At 39.2% G+C, this 19,544-nt stretch overlaps 1 protein-coding gene across 1 annotated transcript in view; it reads right to left on the bottom strand.

Moving 5' to 3' along the window:
- Positions 1 to 1,536: 1,536 nt before the first annotated feature.
- LOC115220567 (follistatin-like) overlaps positions 1,537 to 19,544 on the bottom strand; it is a 32,934-nt gene continuing 14,926 nt past the window's right edge. The window contains exons 2-6 of the mRNA XM_029790717.2: positions 10,444 to 10,641; positions 8,871 to 9,098; positions 5,439 to 5,663; positions 3,675 to 3,902; positions 1,537 to 1,821 (exon numbers count right to left, since the gene is read on the bottom strand). Coding sequence (XP_029646577.1) covers positions 1,751 to 1,821; positions 3,675 to 3,902; positions 5,439 to 5,663; positions 8,871 to 9,098; positions 10,444 to 10,641 — 950 coding nt within the window. The 3' untranslated portion in view covers positions 1,537 to 1,750. The remainder of the gene's footprint in view (positions 1,822 to 3,674; positions 3,903 to 5,438; positions 5,664 to 8,870; positions 9,099 to 10,443; positions 10,642 to 19,544) is intronic.

Raw genomic sequence — 19,544 nt, 5'->3', positions numbered from 1 at the left:
TTTCCTATGGTGTCCTCTATAGGATTGACAGGGTGACTTAGGTTTTTTAATCCTCGGCAACGTAGTAGTGGGTCACTGATCAATATTGATTAAGTCTGAAATCAGAGCTGACATGACTCCATCTCACTTGTCATAGGTAGGGGAGCCTGTCTCTTTTGTCAGCCATTAGAAAAGTACTCTCACGTGGCTAAGAGTAGTTCTGACTCTTTCTTGTAGCAATGGTCAGTATAAATGCTAAAATGTTAAACTCTTGTTTTCTTGTATTAATCAGGAAAAAAAAAGAATTCTCTCGGGAATATAATTTTATGAATGCAGACAAACATAAATAAATGAAAATTTTGTGTTACATGATATTATATATTACAAAAACCGGCATTGTCGACCAATAAATGTGCACTTGCGTGTATATAAATAGAGAATAAGAGACATATATATTCAATGCAAAATAAAATATGGGTGAAAAATTATATATTCATTGCTGATTTCTTCGAAACGATATAAAAGAGTTCTCAGATTATAAACAGTTGTTTTTGTATTTCAGGTGAAGATGAGCATGCGCACACGCACAAACACTTACAAACACACACATGCATACACACACACATACATATATATATATATATATATATATATATATATATATATATACATACACGCGCGCATATATAAGAGTAAGTGTATACGTACGAATATTGATTATAGTAAATTTATAGTATTATATGTATATTCATACTTATATACACATTTATGCGTATACACACCCCAACTCCACTCATACATACATACAAACATACGTACATACATGCATACCGTCATGTATTTATTTGATCATATACGCCTAGTCTGAGTGCGTCGATATATATATATATATATATGTATGTATGTATGTATATAAATTAAATATATATATGTATGTATATGAATATATATATACTTACATACATATACATATATACATAGATGTATATATATTCATATATACATATATATATATATATATATAGGTATATATACACATACATATATACATACATATGTACATACATATACATCTATACATGCATATGTACATACATATACATATATACATTGATATATATATATATATATATTATATATATATATATACGTATATATATATATCTACATTTATATATATATATACATTTGTATATATATATATATATATATATATATATATATATATATACATACATATGCATTTGCACATACATTTACACATACATATACATACATATATATATATATATAAATGTATATATATGCATATGAATGTATATCTATGCATGTATATATGTGCGTGCGTATTAGTGTGTGTGTATGTATATATATATATATGTATATGTATATATATATATTATATATATATATATATATATATATATATATATATATATATATACATATATACATTCATAAACGCCCACCTATACAACACACATACGTATACATACATGCACATGTACTCATAACCATACACACATCGCACCAATTCTTAAACATTAGCAGTTTTCAGTTGCCATCCAAAACTCGTCAGTATCTAACCATTTCTGTCCGTTTGTAACGTGAACGCATCGACAAAGTTCTTCGTTCATTTTTTTTTCTATTGGTTGTCCTTGTTTTCGTTTTCATTCTTCCTTAATTTCCAAATATCAATCAACCTCTTCACTGGTTACAACATGGTGCACTGACTCTGCTTTGTCTGTCTCTTGGCAATACAGAATTTAATTTATGGATTTGCTGTCGTTGATGCTGATGAATAATTATTGTGATTTTCCAAACTCTGTGTATCGTTCGAAGCTGGAAATATTAAAATAAAAGGAAATAGTATTCAAGTAAGAAAAAGAAGAAATATTTTATTTAGTAACTAGCACTAGTGCTAGTGCATGCATATACAGCTGGGTGCGTGCGCACATACACGCGAGTACTGTCCAAATCTCCGACCAATCACATACAGCTAGCTGGCATTCAATTGGCGTGTCAAGTTTTGGGTATTTTGATTGGGTTTTGGATAGAAAATTCACAAAACAGTCACTTCTATTGATTTTTTAATGGCCTTGTGGGGTGACTGGGGAAATGTAAAGATGTGCATGACCATCCTTGGGCAGTTTTGAATGATCATAGAAAGTGCGAGCCCTCTAACCAAACAATTGTGGATTTGTATGAAGGATACACGCACAGACATTTGGCCGTTTATATATAGTGATATATCTGTGATAGTGTGTACGTATGCGTGTATGTAAGTATTTGTAAGTATTTACGTGTGTGTGTATGTATGTACGTGTGTGTGTGCATGTATGTATATATATATATACATACATACATTTACGTTTGTATATAAATATGTATGCATGCATATATGTATGTACATATATGTATGCATTATGTATGTACATATGTATTAGCGCATGCATTATGGGTGTTCAACGCCGTCGATAATGAAGGAGTGGATTCTCTCTTCAGATCAGTCAAGAATCTCGAATGCTGGAATCAACACTGGTTCTGCAAACGTATTGCGAGATATTGTCTTATTGTCCTACTGCCATATTTTTCAAAATCTGTTATAATATTCTCGGGTCACTATATTTCAGCACCTTCGTATATGTTTTCCCTAATGCCTCGATATTTGAAGCATTTTTTTGTGTGCAACAGGAGTGAGGGTGAAGCTGTTGGTGCAGGGATTTGGGTTTGGAGTACTGATTTTCCACTTTCACCAAATATATGCATTTCTTTTAGCTAAATTGCATTCCTATGTCAGCTGAAAATTTTGTTATTAACTCCAGCTGTTTTTTGACATTGATAACATTTTTAGCATAACTCTTCAGGTCGAACACACAAAAATAATGGGTTCCATTAAGATTTCTAGCTGTTGCAGACCCTAGCCATTTCTAGCCATTTGATTTTTTTTTAGTAGGAATGATAATGGGTTTAATATCAAAATGAAAAGAATTGCAATATTCTTTCTGAAATATATGATTGGAGACGATCTACTCGCTCACTGACAATTGTTAATTTGTGGTGTTTTGCGATATTTTTATTATTTCTATAATGATAAACGCGAAATTTTGTCTCTCCGTCCGTCTGGAACTCCTGTATCTCAGTCTACAGTTTACTCTACATAGACATATTTTATACCTTTTGGGAATCAGGATGACCCTGGAATCTGCCCTTCATTTAGTTCTTGAACATCTTGCATTAGGATCAGGTTTGGATGAGGATTTGTTATGCGCTAACAGTTGAAAATTCAAATTTTAAGGGAACTCCAAGCATTTGTGAATTTACAAATTTTTCATTTAAACTGAATTTAGAATAATACCATATTAGTAGGGTACCAATAAATGCTTTATTATTGCTCCCTTAGTTTGAGCCACAGGCGCAATTAGCCCTTCGTAGGAGCTAGCTTAAAAGTCCGTACGGGGCACGGTTTTTAAGCTAGTTATCATTAATTTTCAGAGTTGTTTTCAACTTAGTAGGATACTGAAGAATGACACAACATTATTACTGGATTACCACATTCGGGTTCATTAAACAACTTTTTTTATCTCCTAAACACCTCTTGTCTCATTTCCACATATTGTCAACTTGTGTTTCAAGAAATAAAAGGAAAGAATAATAACAAAAAGTAATGTTCCGAAAAAAAAAATACAACTTACATTTGCAGCTCCCTGCATGTACAGCTTTAATATAAATTCCCTGTTTGCAAGCACTGGCGCTGAGATCGCAGTAGTTCTCATAAGTGCGGTTGTTTGTGCCACACACTCTAACACTTGGCACATGCTCACAATGGCGGTTGCAAGCGTAGCACACAGGGCGGCCATTTCTTGGATCGGTTAGACACGTCTTGCCAGACGGACAAACAATGTTACTACAATTGGCATTTTCTATAAATGAGATAAAGTTTGAAATAAGACAAAAACATACGGCAATAAATCATTGATTTCTTTGCTAATAATTCATCAGAACTATAAAAGAGAAATGCGATTGTTGTTACTTAATATGCCTGCATAGTCGCAGAATTAATAGGCTAATGAATTAAATTATTCTTTTCTACTCTAGGCACAAGGCCCGAAATTTTGGCGGGGAGGTGGCCAGTCGATTAGATCGACCCCAGTATTTAATTTATCGACGCCGAAAGGATGAAAGGCAAAGTTGATCTCGGCGAAATTTGAACTCAGAACGTAAAGACAGACGAAATACCTATTTCTTTATTACCCACAAGGGGCTAAACACAGAGAAGACAAACGAGGACAGACAAACGGATTAAGTCAATTACATCGACCCCAGTGCGTAACTGGTACTTAATTTATCGACCCCGAAAGGATGAAAGGCAAAGTCGACCTCGGCGGAATTTGAACTCAGAACGTAGCGGCAGACGAAATACGGCTACGAATTTCGCCCGGCGTGCTAACGTTTCTGCCAGCTCGCCGCCTTAAATGAATTAAATTATTTACAAGATTTAATTTTGAACATCCACGTTCTGAGTCTAAGCTCTGTCAAGGACAACTATGGAGGAGAGTAAAGTGTCGTGTATTGTATAACAAGAAATAAGCTCTCAGCAAGCCGAGTCAGCAATACGGTTTCAAACAAGACGTTCGATTAATTTAACTTTAGTTACATCCTTAATGCCTTTGGGAAAGGTGTAACAATCAAATCATTTCTCTTTCAAAACATGGGATCTTTGTTAAAAGGGGAAATGTTGTTTTATTCAGTGTCGATGTTATCGAAAGATACTAAGTTGTGTAAGGGCGGCGAGCTGGCAGAAACGTTAGCACGCCGGGCGAAATGCTTAGCGGTATTTCGTCTGCCGTTACGTTCTGAGTTCAAATTCCGCCGAGGTCGACTTTGTCTTTCATCTTTTCAGGGTCGATAAATTAAGTACCAGTTACGCACTGTGGTCGATTTAATCGACTTAATACCTATGTCTGGCCTTGTTTGTCCCCTCTATGTTTAGCCCCCTGTGGGTAGTAAAGAAATAGGTATTTCGTCTGCCGTTACGTTCTGAGTTCAAATTTCGCCGAGGTCGACTTTGCCTTTCATCCTTTCAGGGTCGATAAATTAAGTACCAGTTACGCACTGGGGTCGATCTAATCGACTTAATACCTATGTCTGTTCTTGTTTGTCCCCTCTGTGTTTAGCCTCTTGTGGGTAGTAAAGAAATAGGTACTGAGTTGTGTAAAGTAAACTTCAAAAGGCAGGAAAACATTTTTTAACTGATTAATGAAACGAGAAATAGCTATAAATAGGGTAATGGAAATTTAAACTGTTACCAGTTGACTTATTGGATTCGTCTTCACATCTGGTTTAAGTATTGATTAGAAAGCATTTTATTTATTTTTTTTAGATAGTATTGTAGATTCATCAATATACTGAAAAAAAAAATAAAAGAAAGAAACTGAGAAAAAATGTAAACCTGTTACCTCGACACCGTCCATGGTATGCTAATCTGATACTGCGTCCTTGTTGGCAAGCTGTTGATATGAGATGACAGAAGCTGTTGTGCGTATTGCCGTTTTCGTCGCAGAGATAACGTCGTATTTGGTTTGGACTGCAGCGTTGGTTACAATAGACACAGTGAGGTAATGTCGTGCGATCCTCGATACACCGCTTTCTGGTGCTGTAGCAGCTGACACCTTGGCATGAATCTAAAACAGAAAATAAATAAATAAACAATAATGAAAATGGATTAGAACGTGACTGTTATATTCTTTTCTACTCTAGGCACAAGGCCCGAAATTTTGGGGGAGGGGGCCAGTCGATTATATCGACTCCAGTACGCAACTGATACTTAATTTATCGACCCCGAAAGGATGAAAGGCAAAGTCGACCTCGGCGGAATTTGAACTCAGAACGTAGCGGCAGACGAAATACCTATTTCTTTACTACCCACAAGGGGCTAAACACAGAGAGGACAAACAAAGACAGACAAACGGATTAAGTCAATTATATCGACCCCAGTGCGTAACTGGTACTTATTTAATCGACCCCAAAAGGATGAAAGGCAAAGTTGACCTCGGCGGAATTTGAACTCAGAACGTAGCGGCAGACGAAATGCCTATTTCTATTTCTTTACTCACCACAAGGGGCTAAACACAGAGAGGACAAATAAGGACAGACAAACGGATTAAGTCGATTGCATCGACCCCAGTGCGTAACTGGTACTTATTTAATCGACTCCGAAAGGATGAAAGGCAAAATCGACCTCGGCGGAATTTGAACTCACAACGTAGCGGCAGATGAAATACGGCTACGCATTTCGCCCGGCGTGCTAACGATTCTGCCAGCTCGCCGCCTTTTGGAATGAGACAGTTATATTACCGAAGCTATACTGATATAGTTATGTAATTAACTGCTTCAATGACAGAGAAATGCAAAAGGAGCGAGCCAAAAGAATTTGCTCAATCAGACATCGAAACTGTACCGTGATCAAATTAGTTGCAAGGACTCTAGCCCCACATTACTATGCAAGGGCAATGACCGAGGAAATTTTCTATGATTAACAACAAAACTAAGGTGAGCAGTCCGGAATTATAATTATTCAGTCAGTAACTAGGGAAAAAATTAGATCATATAGAATCTTACAGATCCCTATCATATAGTGCTATCACATTCATTGACGAAGCCCTTTCTGACCCACTCTCTATCAATTTGATAGTTTCTCAAAGATAGCTTTTGTCCCCCACTTTCTTGGTTTTATAAAACAATGACTTATCTGATGGTCTTTCATTGTCCCCGAACTTTTTGTATTCACACAACATCCACAGAGAACCTTGACACCACACACTTAATCTGCATGGGTTCCTTGAAAGAAGATCTTCAGGTCGTCTTCCAGGAAGACCATGCCAACCTTATCTCTTTTAACATCAAAAAGTAACTCACGAACTACTCATATCATGAAAACATTTCTACACTTCCCATCAAACATGAGTGGCTCTCAGTTAGAGCCATCACTGTCGCTCCAAATACTGGTCACGTCCTTATCATAACTAGAATCGCATCTCCAAAACTTCGGGGCAAGAAAATATTTCCATCCCCAGCAACTATTGACGTTCTGCAAGGTTTAAGTGAGAGGCACAACGGAGTACTACTCCTACACCTGGGATAGTGCTGCTGTTACGCTCACAGACATTTGGACCGCATTTAGAGAAGATCCACTTGTGTCACGAGCATTCAAACACTAAAACGGACACATTATAGCCCCTGGTATACAGCTATACTGTCTCTTCTCTGTATTTTCTATCACCACTTTTACAGCCTCTGTTCTTTGGAGTTGGCAGATCTTGTACCTCCATCATTTTGGGACCCACGGCCCTCTCTTCACACCTGTTGCACCCCACTGTTAACTATAATACTCAGTCTTTCCTCCCCATAACTTTGGCCCTCTGGAATTTTCTCCCGGCTTGTGTCTTTCTTGAAGATGTCAACGTGCAACAGTTTAAACGGATCAAAGATGGCGTCAACCTCACTGGTTCTGGAAGTCCAGCAAAGGTCTCGAACACTGCGCTTCCCTTTTCACTCAGCAAGCAAAAAGATAAATAATCACAATGCATTAATAAAGAATGTGAAATAAAATAGTTGGATTGAGGATGAACTTTTGGTTATCATTAATGTCGACTTTTACAGTCAAGAAAATGCGTTGGTAATTGTATCACCACGTATCTGCGTGTAGGAGTACAGTTTATTGAAGTTAGTAACCGATTTGACGCTTTTATTATTGTACAGTCGGCGAATATAATAGAATAGTACCACCAACACAATGCATCTTATTATGGAAAAGCTTTAATAATGATAGTGTTCCAACATAACATAAAATTTGAATATTTTATAAACACAATTAAATGCGATACAATAAAAGGAAAAAACGAAGAAACAATTATTTTGTCATCCGTGGTTTCGAAAGTTTTTACTAACATACGACGCAGATATTACATTTAAATGTGGAATTAATGATGACAGTGCTCCAAATATATATGGCTTTTATATATTTGTATATACCAAGACATAAATTCACACGAAGACGCACCCACACATCTCTGTCAGTCTGTTTATCTATCTATCTATCTATCTATCTATCTATCTATCTGTCTGTCTGTCTGTCTGTCAATCTATCTATCTATCTATCTGTCCGTCCGTCCATCCGTCTGTCTGTCTGTCTGTCTATCTATCTATCTATCTATCTTTCTATCTATTTATTTATTTATCTGTCTGTCGGGCTGTCTGCCTCGGCGCGCGTGTATGTGTGTGTGTGTGTTTGTGTGTGTGTGTGGTGTGTGTATGTGTGTGTGTGTGTTATGAAAGTTGAGTGTGTCTGTGTGTCGCTTTGTGTGTGTATGTCTGCGCATGAGTGATTGAAAAAGAAAGAGAGAGAAGAGAGCCACTCATGTCTGATGGGAAGTGTAGTAATGTTTTCTTGTTATGAGTAGTTCGTGAGTTACTTTTTGATGTTAAGAGATAAGGTTGGCATGGTCTTCCTGGAAGACGATCTGAAGATCTTCTTTCAAGGAACCCATGCAGATTAGGTCTGTGGTGTCAAGCTTTTCTGTGGATGTTGTATGATTACAAAAAGTTCGGGGGCAATGAAAGAGATAACTCAAGAAAAGCGATACAGAAAACCTGAAAGATACAATGCAGTAATTAGATGGATAAGAGTGTTGGTGTAGTGTTTAATATGTTGACAGTATGCAAAGTGTTTAGTTAAAGAAAATTAATTAATCGAACTGCCCATGAAGAGGAAAAGATTCTATATATATGTGTGTGTTGTGTGTGTGTGTGTATGTATGTGTGTGTGTGTGTGTGTGTGTGTGTGAAATATCTGCAAACGAAAACCAAACAAGATGGTAAAGAAAACTCACTGCGACACGCTCCCAAGTAAGCAATGCTGACGGACTTTCTATGTCGACAGTTATATTTCAGTAGACTGCAATGGTTCCGATATTCTTTGCCGTCAGAACCACATAGTTTACCACGATAGTTCTGGAAGCGGGATGGCAGTGTACAATTCGGGGCGCAAATACAGCGCGGTTGCCCTCCTCGCATGCGACAGACCTTGTTTGCTCCGCAGTTAACGTTTTCACAGTTTGCTGAAATGTAAAATAGATATTACATAACAATTACATGAAATCGATCAAGGGATTCGATAGGTGTATACAGAGTGTTCAGGCTAAATTTGACGAGTTTTTATAATTTTTTCAGATCGCCAGATCATGAGTTCAATTCTTGAGCGAGCGCGTATGGTAGGTATTCTTGAGAAAACCATTTCATTTCAGGTTCCTCGATTGATGTATACAGGATGCTCAAGCTAAATTTGACGTTTTTAAGTCACCTTTCTTTTCAGATCGGCAGATCATCATTTTGATTCCCGACAAACGATAAACGTCGCCCTTTTCAAGCCTTGCCAGGCCCATGTGCCCGGTTTCCTGGTTTCTGTGGCGTATGCGTTTCCCCCCAGCTGGACGGGACGCCAGTCTATTGCAGCGTTACTCAAGAAACAGGAAGAGAGAGTGAGAGAAAGTTGTGGCGAAAGAGTACAGCGGGGGGGGGGGTCCGCCAACCATCCCCTGCCGGAGCCTCGTGGAGCTTTTAGGTGTTTTCGCTCAATAAACACTCACAACGCCCGGTCTGGTAATCGAAATCGCAATCCTCCGACCGCGAGTCCGCTGCCATAACCACTGAGCCTTGCGCCTCCACTTTGATTCCCGAATCGAGCAGCATATTGTGTTCTTGAGTAAAACACTTCATTTGGTAGACGGAAACTGAAAGACGCACGTCATATATGGAAGCACTCCGTCGGTTCCGATGACGAGGGTTCCGGTTGATCCGATCAACGGAACAGCCTGCTCGTGAAATTAACGTGTAAGTGGCTGAGCACTCCACAGACACGTGTACCCTTAACGTAGTTCTCGGGTATATTCAGAGGGACACAGAGAGTGACAAGGCCGGCCCTTTGAAATACAGGTACAACAGAAACAGGAAGTAAGAGAGAGAGAGAGAGAGAGAGAGAGAGTTGTGGTGAAAGAGTACAGCAGGGATCACCACCATCCCCTGCCGGAGCCTCGTGGAGCTTTAGGTGTTTTCGCTCAATAAACACACACAACGCCCGGTCTGGGAATCGAAATCGCGATCCTCCGACCGCGAGTCCGCTGCCATAACCACTGAGCCATTGCGCCTCCACTTTGATTCCCGAACCGAGCAGCATATTGTGTTCTTGAGTAAAACACTTCATTTGGTAGACGGAAACTGAAAGACACACGTCATATATATGTGTATATGTACGTGTGTGTATATGTTTGTGTGTCTATGTTTGTCCCCCACCCAGCTTGTTATAGATTAATTGATCTATTTAGCCTATACAATTGTTAAATTTATGTAAATGTTTAAAAAATGTTAACAAAGCTAAATGAAGAAGCGAAACGGAATGTTACTTACTGCGGCAACTATTGCAGTTTGATATCCCACCATGAAGCGCATGGTAGCGTACAATATCGCTGAAGGCGAGGTTCTCGGGTGTCCAGTAGGTGAAAGGGTTGTAGGCCAGCTGGAGCTGACAGCATTCATCCTTCGTCATATTCATTTCGTAAGTTATCGTACATACATCACGAATTCGATGTAACCAACATATTCCACCTAAAATTTAAAACCAAACAAAATAAAATCAAGTATCGACTGCAAACAAAGATGAAGGCAGAGAAATAGACTCACAACCTGATAAATAAACGAATATTAACGAAGTTGCATATTCTACAATAGTAGCATATTAAGGAAAGGAAGCACTCCGTCGGTTACGACGATGAGGGTTCCGGTTGATCCGAATCAACGGAACAGCCTGCTCGTGAAATTAACGTGTAAGTGGCTGAGCACTCCACAGACACGTGCTCTCTTAACGTAGTTCTCGGGGATATTCAGCGTGACACAGAGAGTGACAAGGCCGGCCCTTTGAAATACAGGTACAACAGAAACAGGAAGTAAGAGTGAGAGAAAGTTGTGGTGAAAGAGTACAGCAGGGATCACCACCCTCCCCTGCCGGAGCCTCGTGGAGCTTTTAGATGTTTTCGATCAATAAACACTCACAACGCCCGGTCTGGGAATCGAAACCGCGATCCTATGACCGCGAGTCCGCTGCCCTAACCACTGGGCCATTGCGCCTCCACAGTAGCATATTACCATGGCACGTAAATACACTGTTTTTGAGATTTAAGGTACGTTGAAGAATGAATTTTACTCTCATGGTTAGGATATTGGGTGAGGAGGTAACCAGAGATATAACGAAAAGAAGCTCTACATGGTTGTTTGATTAGCAAGAGATGGTAGCCAAACCTACCTCAAAATTATTCCCTAGTGTTTTAAGTAAGGAACGCGCGTATGTGATAACGCAGTCTTATATGCCTCTAAAAAGAAAAGGGCGTCATGGTTGGAATGATTGATCGTATATCTACTGCATTAGGATATCTACTTCATTTAGGGCAAAGTAGCAAAAAGATGTGATTCTGTCGGTCTGTAGATAAGCACCCAAACAACTCCCGCTAACAGAAGCATTATTTTATGGGTAAGCCAGAGGAAGAAGAACAGCTCTCACAACCCTGGGGCTGATGGGAGGAAGGGATGATAGATTCTGCTAAAGGTGGCCAAGGGCTAAATGAAGGTGCTGAAGCAGAGGACAAATTAAATTTATCAACTTGAACATAAGATTTGGAAGAAGCTATGCTAAGAGATGCTTGTCCAAGGTACTGGCTGTGCGGTCAAACTAAATATTCGCCGTTGCAAAATGAACTTCTTGACTAGAGACACTCCAGGACTTAAACTTCGTATAACAGTAACATTGATTTTGTAGCATCTCTTCTATAACTGGAGCACTGGTGCAGGCCGAGTGTTCGCGTAATGATTCAAGATTGAAAAAAAAAAAACGAACGGTGCTTTACTCAGTTACCTGACCTACGTTCAGGAGAATTGAACTCGGCTCGGAAATATAACGAAACGTTCGTCAGTTCTAGACTGAACTGTTTTGCTACATTTATAGTGAAGAATGACCAGTGAAAATAACGATTCGCAACCATAATTTTTTTAATTTCGTGGTGAAATTCGAAGCTCGATGGTCGTTTTGAAGGCTTGAAATAGAGATTAAACTGAACTGTTTTATTGCCATTTAGCAATTCGTTAGGATTCATTCACTTTATTAAGATACCAAAACATAAAGGGAGCGAATATTTATCAATGAAAGCGAACAGTTCAATCGTTAGCCCAAACAACAGTAAAGGTCTGCCTAACATTAGTACGAGGCTAACCTGTATGGTTGTAACTCGGTATAGTTGTTTATTCATCAGCCATATTGTAGTGATGCACAAATAACTTTAAATCTAAGCCAATTAGATTTGTTGTTTGTTGTAGTTATCCGAGGGAAACAGCTCAATAAGACACGTGAGGCGTCAACTGTATTATAAGGTGTGATTCACAGATTTTGTGTTCCGGCGTTGAAGATAATATATAAGTGGATTCAGTGATTTGATAATCTTAATACTGTGCAAAAACAATTACAGATTACTGAATCAGAAGGAGTTTTTAGGAGGTTCTTTTAGGTGACAACAGTTCAAATCTGGACACCGTCATTGAATCGTATTCTACGGTTGAAGCATTGAATAACCTGTATGTCAGTCGGCTGAGTTATTGATGTTGTGGTGGTTGCTTTGCCCCTCATTGGCGCTCATTATATATCCTCCTTGATCAAAGGTGTCCACGCCTGATTTTTAAGACAGCCAGGTGTGATTTGGAAGGTATCTGGAACATTCAACTACATCATGAGAAACTTAAAACAAGCAAATAAATGCAAATAATAAGCACTTAATTCACTATTTTTTGTGTTGGCATTTCACCTCGCCGATTAAACTTTATTTTCCTGATCAAGAAACCAGTAAAGATTGTCTTCTCTTTATCTATCTATCTATCTATCTTCTATCTATCTATCTATCTATCTATCTATCTATCTATCTATCATCTATCTATCTATCTTCTATCTATCTATCTATCTATCTATCTATCTATCTCTCAATTTTTTCTTTCCCCTTTTTTTCCTTTCCTTTTTTTTTTTAAATTTTACCCTCTCCCCTTTTTTGTCCTCTTTCTTTCCTTTTACGATCCTTTATGATCGAAAACCAAACCCATTTTTTTTTACCCCCAAAAGAAAAGCTCTACCTTGTAATTTGTCCTGTCTGTGTGCAGCCCTGTGTGGCTAATAAAGAAACAAATCTATCTCGTACACCCACTCAAAAAAAAAAGTAATGCAGAAAAAAGCAAGCTAAAATGTGCAAGACATGATGCAAGGGAGGTTACTTTGATTGACTTATGTAAAAAGGGAGGTAAATATATAAACATTATTGAAATGACGTTATTTTGCTGATATTGATATCTGTATAAAGTTACAGCCACCATTGCCTCACTGCCGCCACCGCTGTCATCACGACATCGACCACCACCACCACCACCACCACCACCACCACCACTACTACTACTACTACTACTACTACTACTACTACTCCTACTACTACTACTGTTGGTGCTGCTGCTGCCTCTGTCGCCAAGGCCGAAGTGGATTTCCAATTCTGTTTCGAAAAACTTTTGTAATCCAGTAGTAGTAGTAGTAGTAGTAGTAGTAGTAGTAGTAGTAGTATAGTAGTAGTAGTAGCAGCAGTAGCAGTAGCAGTGTTGCCAGCTAAACAAACACAGCTAACAGTGACTGCTTTCGAGTAAATGTCAATAAACAAGACGTACGTCTGTCTATCTGCTCGTCTGCTCGTCTGTCCGCCTGTCTGTCTACCGGCCTGTTTTCCTAAGCAATTACATATTTAGTGTAATGTGCTTACTTACCTTTAATTGATATTATAATTTTGATAGCATAAGTTTTATTTCTAGCAATGTTTCGACATACCGATATCCCCCCCCCTCCTCCTCCTCCGATGATGGAAAAGGCAGCGAACGCGCTGTTTTCTGATTGGCTCAAAATTCTGAAAACTATCAAACTTTGAACACCTGTAACATTTTTTGCAAAAACTTTTCTGGGATAAATTAATAACAGGCGCAGGAGTGGCTGTGTGGTAAGTAGCTTGCTTACCAACCACATGGTTCCGGGTTCAGTCCCACTGCGTGGCATCTTGGGCAAGTGTCTTCTGCTATAGCCCCGGGTCGACCAAAGCCTTGTGAGTGGATTTGGTAGACAGAAACTGAAAGAAGCCTGTCGTATATATGTATATATATATGTATGTGTGTGTATATGTTTGTGTGTCTGTGTTCGTCCCCCTAGCATTGCTTGACAACCGATGCTGGTGTGTTTACGTCCCCGTCACTTAGCGGTTCGGCAAAAGAGACCGATAGAATAAGTACTGGGCTTACAAAGAATAAGTCCTGGGGTCGATTTGCTCGACTAAAGGCGGTGCTCCAGCATGGCCGCAGTCAAATGACTGAAACAAGTAAAAGAGTAAAAGAGTAAAGAGTAACAAATTCGAATTCAGCGTCAAAAATTACATCTACTCTTTTACTCTTTTACTTGTTTCAGTCATTTGACTGCGGCCATGCTGGAGTACCGCCTTTGGTCGAGCAACTCGACCCCGGGACTTATTCTTTTGTAAGCCCAGTACTTATTCTATCGGTCTCTTTTGCCGAACCGCTAAGTTACGGTGACTTAAACACACCAGCATCGGTTGTCAAGCGATGTTGGGAGGGGGGCAAACACAGACACACAAACATATACACACACATACATACATAAACATATATATACATATATACGACGGGCTTCTTTCAGTTTCCGTCTACCAAATCCACTCACAAGGCTTTGGTCGGCCCGAGGTTATAGTAGAAATAAATTGCTCAAGGTGCCGCGCAGTGGAACTGAACCCGGACCCATGTGGTTGGTAAGCAACCTACTTACCACACAGCCACAGAAGAGAAACGCTCCAGTCTATCTAGAAATAGAAGCGCAAAAGCGTCAACATGACCAATAACAATAACAACAGTAAAAATAGCAGCATTATTACAGCAACAAGAGCAAGAAGAATAGCAACAATAGAAAGAACTGAAATAGCAGCAGTAGCAATGACAATAGCAACACCAATAACAACAAAGGTGTCTAAGGACAAACTGTACGTAATTCGGTGTATTGAATTAGTGATACGGGTGGGGCGGATTTTGAAAAGAATCATCCGTGAAGGGAGTAGTAGTAGTAGTAGTAGTAGTAGTGGTGGTGGTGGTGGTGGTGGTGGTAGTAGCTGCAGTAACAGTAGTGGTGTTGGTCCTTTGTTTCCTTCTCACCCTCACATCAAACTGGAAAGATATGATGAAATACTAGTTTGTTTGGGTTTTTATTTTATTTTCTTTTTTATGAAACCACTACCGCCGCCACCACCAACACAACTACCTACAAGAAGAACAACAACAATATGAATGATGAAATGTTGCTCTTTGATATTTGCAAAATCGCCCTAAATGTAATTCATTTCGTTGATATCTCATTGATCGTTTCTGAAAAGGTTGGAGAATAAACGACAAGTCCAGATGTTTTAATCGATACTCCACCGATTCTACCAACGCCCTTATATGATGAAATATTGAACTGGTATTTGGGACAGCGGTTCCCAAACGTTTCGAGGCTGCCGCCCCTTGACATCCGGGTCACATTCCTAGTGCGCCCACCCCAACCATCACAAACATAGACCTCTTTCCGAAGCAAATTCAAAGCAACCGTATTTCGGTATTTCACAAATAAGATTTTACCTAATGGACCCATTATTTTGTGGTTTTTAAATGAATCGCTACCCCATTATCACCCCACTTTTCTTCAACTTGGAACTTTCCACTGCCCCTGAAAGGGTAAAATGCAAAATGCACTTCGACGAGATTCAAATTCAAAACATAAAAAGCCGTCACTAAATGCCACAAATTATTTTCTACATCAGCCCCAAAATGACAAATTTTCAGTTGTGTCTGGGGAGAGTCATTTTCTTTTTATACCTTATAATGTAACACACTCACTGGTGGAGTTTTCACTTATTTCTTATTTTTATTTTCATAAAATTTTCGTTGCGTCTTGCAACCTTTCCAATAGTTGCAAGACGCAACGAAAATTTTAGGAAAATAAAAATAAGATATAAGTGGAAATTTTACCGGTGACTGTGTTACATAATAAGGCACAAACAGAAAATGACTCTCTCCAGACACAACAGAATATGCTTCAACACACGAACTCATATAAAGAATCTTGCAAACCAAATCCAAAAACGAAAGACAAATTTTCAGTTTCTGATATACGCAGACCAATAACAATCCTTTTTCTTTTCTTTTGTTTCTTTTTGTCACTCCTTTCTATTACATGCATAAGGCCTGGAAGTTTGGTAGGAGGGGATAGTTGATTATACAGATACTAGTTGACAAAAAATCGACCCTGTCACCAAAAGAAAGCAAAATAAGTTGACTTCGGCGGGATTACAGTCCAGAACAGTGGAGGCGCAATGGCCCAGTGGTTAGGGCAGCTGACTCGCGGTCATAGGATCGCGGTTTCGATTCCCAGACCGGGCGTTGTGAGTGTTTATTGAGCGAAAACACCTAAAAAGCTCCACGAGGCTCCGGCAGGGGATGGTGGTGATCCCTGCTGTACTCTTTCACCACAACTTTCTCTCACTCTTACTTCCTGTTTCTGATGTACCTGTATTTCAAGGGGCCGGCCTTGTCACTCTCTGTGTCATGCTGAATATCCCCGAGAACTACGTTATGGGTGCACGTGTCTGTGGAGTGCTCAGCCACTTACACGTTAATTTCACGAGCAGGCTGTTCCGTTGATTCGGATCAACCGGAACCCTCATCGTCGTAACCGACGAAGTCCTTCCAAAACAGTCCAGAATATAAAGATCAGGAACAAATATCGCAAGACATTTTCTTTTCCGACGTTTCAACGACTCTAACTACCAATATTTCATCTTCTTAGGCGGCGAACAAACAGAATCGTTAGCACGCCGTCTTTACGTTCTGAGTTCACATTCCACCAAGTTCGACTTTGCCTTCATCCTTTCAGAGTCGATTAAATAAGTACCATTTACGCACTGGGGTCGATGTAATCGACTTAATCCCTTTGTCTGTCCTTGTTTGTCCCCTCAATGTTTAGCTCCCTGTGGGCAATAAAGGAATAAATACATATATATTCTTTAAAAAGGCGACGAGCTGGCAGAAATGTTAGCACGCCGGGCGAAATGCTTAGCGATCGTTCGTTTGTCTTCCCTGAGTATCAATGTAATCAACCAACCCTTCTCCTGAACTTGCTGTCTTTGTACCAAAATACGAAACCAACATTTCATCACCTCGTCGCACTTGGATGATGAAATAGTCATACAAATTTCAAAATGAAAATAAGATTTCTTACTGGTTTCAAATTTTGCCAAAAGACCAGCAATTTTAGATGGGTAAGTCAATTATAGCGACTCCAATATTCAACTGGTACTTGTTTTATCGACCCCGAAAGTATGAAAAACAAAGTCGACCTCGCGGGGATTTAAACTCAGAATGTAAACACGGATAAGTGGAGGCACATGGCCTAGTGGTTAGAGCAGCGGACTCGCGGTCGAGGGACCGCGGCTTCGAATCTCAGACCGGGTGATGTGTGTGTTTATGAGCGAAACACCTAAGCTAAACGTGGCTCCGGCAGAAGGAAATGGCGAACTTCTGCTGACTCTTTCGCCACAACTTTCTCTCACTCTTTCCTCCTGCATCTTGCAGCTCACCCGCGACGGACCGGCTACCCGTCCAGGTGTGGAACCTATACGCCAAGGAAACCGGGAGACCGCGAGCCAGGCATGGCTCGAGAAGGAACAAAACAAAACAAAAAAAAACACGGATAAAATGCCGCTAGCTATTTTGTCCGGCGTGCCAACTCGCTGCCTTAAATTAAAAAGATTTCATGCTAAAAAGACTATGAATTCTTTCTATATTTTCCCCTTTTTACTGTTCCAATTTGTTTCATATATATATATATATATATATATATATATATATATATATATATATATATATATATATATATATATATATATGTATGTATATGTATATATGTGTATATGTATGTATGTATGTATGTATGTATGTATGTATGTATGTATGTATGTATGTGTGTGTGTGTGTATGTATGTGTGTATGTGTTTGTATATATATATATATATATATATATATACGTGAAGTGGTGCTGAAATCTTCCTGGCTTTAAGGGCATCGCGAAAGTCCTGGCTGGAGGCCCAACCTTCCGAGTTCTTTCATCACAGGACTTAGAAAAGAAACTGAAAAGTTGCGGAAAAGAAAATCTCATACAAAAAAAAAAGATAAATCGATAATTGGAATTTATGAGAAATGAAAAGAACTGTATACTTTAGAAATCGATAAAACACAAAGGTATTCATGAATATTAAAATTGTTGTAACAATCATTTGTCTTTGTTTACATAAACATGTATAAGAAAAATAATTGCAATTGTAACTGAAACTCAGTTGATTGAGAATTTAGCAACGAAACTACGGGATGCAAAGCTTATTCAGTATTTTCATAAATCGAATCCCTTTACAAATACATAAGTATCGATACTACTAATGCTAGTCCCTGGCTTCTGAAGCGGGAACTAAACGAGATATTACTAGAAGTGGCTGTGTGGTAAGTAGCTTGCTTACCAAACACATGGTTCTGGGTTCACTCCCACTGCGTGGCACCTTGGGCAAGTGTCTTCTACTATAGCCTCCGACCGACCAAAGCCTTGTGAGTGGATTTGGTAGACGGAAACTGTAAGAGGCCTGTCGCATATGTATATATATATATATATATATATATATATATATATAATATATATATATATATATGTATATATGTATGTATGTATGTGTGAATATGTTTGTGTGTCTGTGTTTGTCCCCCCAACATCGCTTGACAACCGATAGTGGTGTGTCTACGTCCCCGTAACTTAGCTGTTCATAGCTCAGACATATAATTAGAGTGTCGTAGAAAGAGTGGCAAGACAGATTCTTCAGGCCGAACCAATCAGCAAGGGACGTAGGGGCAGACAAAGGACGATAATATCCGTAGTCTCAGTTGGTGACGCTTGGGAACTCAGCCGGTAAGTGTAACGACGGTTGCTTTTGACAGGACCCAGTAGAAGAAGTGGATGAGAAATCCACTCCCATGACCCACCCAGGAATAGTGAGTGGACAAGATGAATGGATGGACGGATATGGTAACTGAAGCCAACTGTAAACAAACCGGAGAGAAGAGTTCGATTCTTGGAGAAACATTTTGAATGAAACATAATAACAAAGTGCGTGACCCCTATGTGGTAAGAAGCTTGCTTCCCAACCGGATTCAGTCCCACTGCATAACACTTTGGGCAAGTGTCTTCTACTTATAGCCTCGGGCCGGCCAAAGCCTTGTGAGTGGATTTGGTAGACGGAAGCTGAAAGAAACCTACTTCCAATCACTTCAGCAATGCAGCTGCACACGCACCGGTGGCGATTACTTTT

The sequence above is a fragment of the Octopus sinensis genome, linkage group LG16, assembly GCF_006345805.1.
Source record: "Octopus sinensis linkage group LG16, ASM634580v1, whole genome shotgun sequence".
NCBI lineage: Eukaryota > Metazoa > Mollusca > Cephalopoda > Octopoda > Octopodidae > Octopus > Octopus sinensis.
This window is presented reverse-complemented; position numbering and strand designations above follow the sequence as displayed.